This window comes from Alosa pseudoharengus, unplaced genomic scaffold (genome assembly GCF_046254945.1).
Source record: "Alosa pseudoharengus isolate Yale_2024_CS ecotype anadromous, Long Island Sound unplaced genomic scaffold, YU_APseudo_1.1 YU_APseudo_1.1_scf_11, whole genome shotgun sequence".
NCBI lineage: Eukaryota > Metazoa > Chordata > Actinopteri > Clupeiformes > Clupeidae > Alosa > Alosa pseudoharengus.
In genome coordinates, this window is record NW_027468576.1 from 39,443,447 (window position 1) to 39,448,446 (window position 5,000).

Genomic DNA, 5,000 nt, shown 5'->3' on the forward strand with positions numbered 1-5,000 from the left:
TTTATGGGGGCTGTGGGTCTGAGTCTGTGTTTGTGAAGATGGTTCTGTATTTGTGGGTCTAGGTCACGTCTCTGAATGTGGTTTTGTGTGTATGGGTGTGGTTGGGATCTGTGAGTGTGGATTTGTGTGTGTGTGGGTCTATGTGAGGTCTAGGAGTGTGTGCTTGTGTGTGTGAGTGTGGGTCTAGGTGAGGTCTTTGAGTGTGTGTGTGTGTGGGGGGGGGGGTCTAAGTGAGGTCTGTGAGTGTGGATCTGTGTGTATGGTTGTAGTTTGGGTCTAGGAGTATGGATCTGTGTGTGTGGGTCTATGTGAAGTCTATGAGGGTATGGTTTGGGTCTGTGAGTGTTTATCTTGTGTGTGTGGGTCTAGGTGAGGTCTATGAGTGTATGTGTGTGTGTGTGTGTGTGTGTGTGTGTGTGTGTGTGGGGGGGGGTCTGTGAGTGTTTATCTTGTGTGTGTGTGTGTGTGTGTGTGTGTGTGTGTGTGTGTGTGTGTGAGTGTTTATCTTGTGTGTGTGGGTCTAGGTGAGGTCTATGAGTGTGTGTGTGTGTGCGTGGGTCTGTGAGTGTTTATCTTGTGTGTGTGTGTGTGTGTGTGTGTGTGTGAGTGTTTATCTTGTGTATGTGGGTCTAGGTGAGGTCTATGAGTGTGTGTGTGTGTGTGGGGGTCTGTGAGTGTTTTTCTTGTGTGTGTGTGTGTGTGTGTGTGTGTGTGAGTGTGTGTGTGTGTGTGTGTGTGTGTGTGTGTGTGTGTGAGTGTGTGTGTGTGTGTGTGTGTGTGTGTGTGTGTGTGTGAGTGTGTGTGTGTGTGTGTGTGTGTGTGTGTGTGTGTGAGTGTGTGTGTGTGTGTGTGTGTGTGTGTGGGTCTAGGTGAGGTCTATGTGTGTATGTGTGTGTGTGTGTGTGTGTGTGTGTGTGTGTGTGTGTGAGTGTTTATCTTGTGTGTGTGTGTGTGTGTGTGTGTGTGTGTGAGTGTTTATCTTGTGTATGTGTGTGTGTGTGTGTGTGTGTGTGTGTGTGTGTGTGTGTGAGTGTGTGTGTGTGTGTGTGAGTGTGTGTGTGTGAGTGTTTATCTTGTGTGTGTGTGTGCGTGTGTGTGTGAGTGTGTGTGTGTGTGTGTGTGTGTGTTTCTCACCTGAAGACCTCCAGAGGGGCCAGCAGGGTGGCCAGGATGTCGGAGATGGAGTGGTGCGGCGTCATGGTGGACAGAGACAGCTGCAGCGTCCAGGCGAAGCGCAGGATCACGTCCTCTATGATGGCACAGTAGTAGTAGGCCTATAGGAACACAGGGCACGTTAAAACAGCCGCTGAGCCTTTAAACGTCCTCAGGGCACGTTAAAACAGCCGCTGAGCCTTTAAACGTCCTCTATGATGGCACAGTAGTAGTAGGCCTATAGGAACACAGGGCACGTTAAAACAGCCGCTGAGCCTTTAAACGTCCTCAGGGCACGTTAAAACAGCCGCTGAGCCTTTAAACGTCCTCTATGATGGCACAGTAGTAGTAGGCCTATAGGAACACAGGGCACGTTAAAACAGCCGCTGAGCCTTTAAACGTCCTCAGGGCACATTAAAACAGGCGCTGAGCCTTTAAACGTCCTCTATGATGGCACAGTAGTAGTAGGCCTATAGCAGTGTTTCTCAAACTTTTTTTCTGGGGACCCACTTTTTAAAAATGACAGACTATCGCGACCCAACTCGTGACTGTGGTAGTTAACAAACTAGATCAGTGGTTCTCAAACTTTTTCTTTCATTCCGCACTTTGATCAAGGGGGCATTCTCGAGCCCCACCTGTCCCTCATCGCTCTAAGAAAGTGGTAGGTCAAGCTTAAAATTGTCAAATTTATTGAAATAATGACAAGTTCTAAATATATCCTCTTCAACAGAGTTAAAATCAGCTGGTGCTGCAGATATAATAATAAATAAATACATAACACACATATTTCTGTTTTCCAGCAACATATTAGGAAGTATAGGCCATTTTACAGCATTGTACAATATATTCAATGAAATACCAACATGCTGCATTAAATGGATCCATAATCCAGTCATACTGAGCACTGCTGGTTGGGAAATATTTTTGAAATAAACTTTGCAGGGATGTGATGTGTAGGCCTACTGTTTAATACATGGGATCACAAGAGTGCCTCCCAATCAGACGTTTCAGCGATTTCGCTCAGAAATCTCAAAGGCATAATACTGTCGCGATCGAGGCGCCTGTCCCATACTCAAGTTTTTTTGGTGAATAATCTTATTTGCTAGGTGAGGTAGGTGCTTGTCTTTGCCTTGTAACTGGACATTTAACTCAAATGTATCGCTAAGATATATCAAATATATCGCTAAGATAGGCCAGCTTCGTCAAGAAAGGTTCATTAGTGAACGTGCTTGCAGATTCAAACATGCGCTCTTCCTCCAAGAAGAGGCGACTCGGAGCTCAAACACACGCGACAGCACTTTACCTCGGGAAAGCCACCTTGCCTCGCTGTGAAACAGTACAGCCTTTTGGTCAGCTACCATCTCTTCGCAAAGTGCGGAGAATAGACGCGCTTTTAAGGGCCGGGTTTTGATGAAATTCACCACTCTCACAACAACGTTCAAAATCTCATGTAGGTCGGGACTAACTTAAGCTGCCTTGACACGAGCGCTTCCCTGTGAATAACACAGTGCGTCCATTGCGCATCGGGTGCTACCTGGGCCCAGGCTACAGATAAAAAAATAAATAAAAAAACTCCTGTTTTTCACGTCAGTTCGCGCCCCATCTGGCATGTCTCCGCGACCCAGTAGTGGGTCGCGACCCACAGTTTGAGAAACGCTGGCCTATAGGAACACAGGGCACCAGTCTCACTGTGTGCACATCTGAGCCGTGTCTCGTAAAGCAGCGCGTCTCTCACCTTGTGTGGGTAGACGATCTCCTCCCGGAGGAAGGTGTTCTCGCCGGCGTGGCGGTCAAACAGGCCCCAGTCCATCTTCAGGTCCCAGATCAGCGTGTAGAGGGAGCTGACCGTGGAGAAGACGATGAGCAGGTAGAAGAAGACGTCGGCGTCGTCATGGGTCTGCTCTGGAAAGATTAAAACACACAAAGACGTCAAAAGATGGACAAGAGGCAATAACGTGACCAATTCCCAATACAAAGGAGGCTTTCCATTAAACATCCTGATCTGGTCATTTTGAGGAAATGCTAATTACTGTATGTAGAATGCTAAAGTGGAGGCAGATGCACTATCAAGGAAAACAGGGAAGAAGACAAAGCTGAAAATAGACTGCAGTTGAAAAAACACTGCTGTCATTCCTCTTTCTTCCAGCAGAGGGGGCCCTGTTATCAAAGGATTTGATTGAGATATCTAAGAGCGCTTCATACACCAGTGAACACACACAATGGCCTGGATCATTCCATCTCATCATATAGACTAATATCCATAAGCCCTCTGATTATGTCACACCATTATCCCATTAGGCTCTGACAAGGCATATCTTGTCACACACACACACACACACACACACACACACACACATCGCATATCGTGACTCCAGACATCATGCAGAATTCTCAAACCTTTTCACCACTGGTCAGACTGACCCAAACCTCTTTTTAGTCTGTAAATGTGAAAACTTCACCAAATGTCCGTAAATGGATCAAGTGGAGAAAACATTATTTTTTAAAATATATATTTATTAAATAAATTTGTTTCTCTAGATTTCAAATGACTAGAATGTCTACAAATGTTTGTTTCAGCAAAAGAGCTGTTTCAGAGTCATCATTTCATATTTCTTTCCAAACACATTTCTTTCCTTCAGCATGGTTCTTGATAACTTGTACCCAGGATGCTGCTAGTCAAAATTGTCAGTCACCGCCAAACACATAGATGGCCATGAGTTACTGTTCACCTCTCTAGGGCCCTGCACGACCCCATAGGCTGCCCAGTCACCTCTCCTGTCCTGCCCCATGCTGCCCAGTCTCCTGCCCCATGCTGCCCCATGCTGCCCAGTCTCCTGCCCCATGCTGCCCCATGCTGCCCAGTCCCCTCTCCTGTCCTGCCCCATGCTGCCCAGTCTCCTGCCCCATGCTGCCCCATGTTGCCCAGTCCCCTCTCCTGCCCTGCCCCATGCTGCCCAGTCTCCTGCCCCATGCTGCCCCATGCTGCCCAGTCTCCTGCCCCATGCTGCCCCATGCTGCCCAGTCCCCTCTCCTGTCCTGCCCCATGATGCCCAGTCACCTCTCCTGTCCTGCCCCATGATGCCCAGTCTCCTCTCCTGCCCCATGCTGCCCCATGCTGCCCAGTCCCCTCTCCTCTCCTGCCCCATGCTGCCCCATGATGCCCAGTCTCCTCTCCTGCCCCATGCTGCCCCATGATGCCCAGTCACCTCTCCTGTCCTGCCCCATGCTGCCCCATGCTGCCCAGTCTCCTGCCCCATGCTGCCCAGTCACCTCTCCTGTCCTGCCCCATGCTGCCCCATGCTGCCCAGTCTCCTGCCCCATGCTGCCCCATGCTGCCCAGTCTCCTGCCCCATGCTGCCCAGTCTCCTGCCCCATGCTGCCCAGTCTCCTGCCCCATGCTGCCCCATGCTGCCCAGTCACCTCTCCTGTCCTGCCCCATGCTGCCCAGTCTCCTGCCCCATGCTGCCCCATGCTGCCCAGTCTCCTGCCCCATGCTGCCCAGTCTCCTGCCCCATGATGCCCAGTCTCCTCTCCTGCCCCATGCTGCCCAGTCTCCTCTCCTCTCCTGCCCCATGCTGCCCAGTCTCCTCTCCTCTCCTGCCCCATGCTGCCCAGTCCCCTCTCCTCTCCTGCCCCATGCTGCCCCATGCTGCCCAGTCTCCTCTCCTCTCCTGCCCCATGCTGCCCAGTCCCCTCTCCTGCCCCATGCTGCCCCATGCTGCCCAGTCTCCTCTCCTGCCCCATGCTGACACAGACCTCTATTGAACATGGCAGCCAGCGACAGCGGAATCAGGAATCCGATATCCGGTCAATACCCTCCGACTAACCACACAGAGCTTCCACCATGG

At 50.4% G+C, this 5,000-nt stretch overlaps 1 protein-coding gene across 1 annotated transcript in view; it reads right to left on the bottom strand.

Moving 5' to 3' along the window:
• The window catches only part of LOC143117473 (xenotropic and polytropic retrovirus receptor 1 homolog), a 45,702-nt gene that overhangs the window by 2,089 nt on the left and 38,613 nt on the right, over positions 1-5,000 (bottom strand). The window contains exons 14-15 of the mRNA XM_076279221.1: positions 2,888-3,054; positions 1,135-1,274 (exon numbers count right to left, since the gene is read on the bottom strand). Of these exons, the coding sequence (XP_076135336.1) occupies positions 1,135-1,274; positions 2,888-3,054 (307 nt within the window). The remainder of the gene's footprint in view (positions 1-1,134; positions 1,275-2,887; positions 3,055-5,000) is intronic.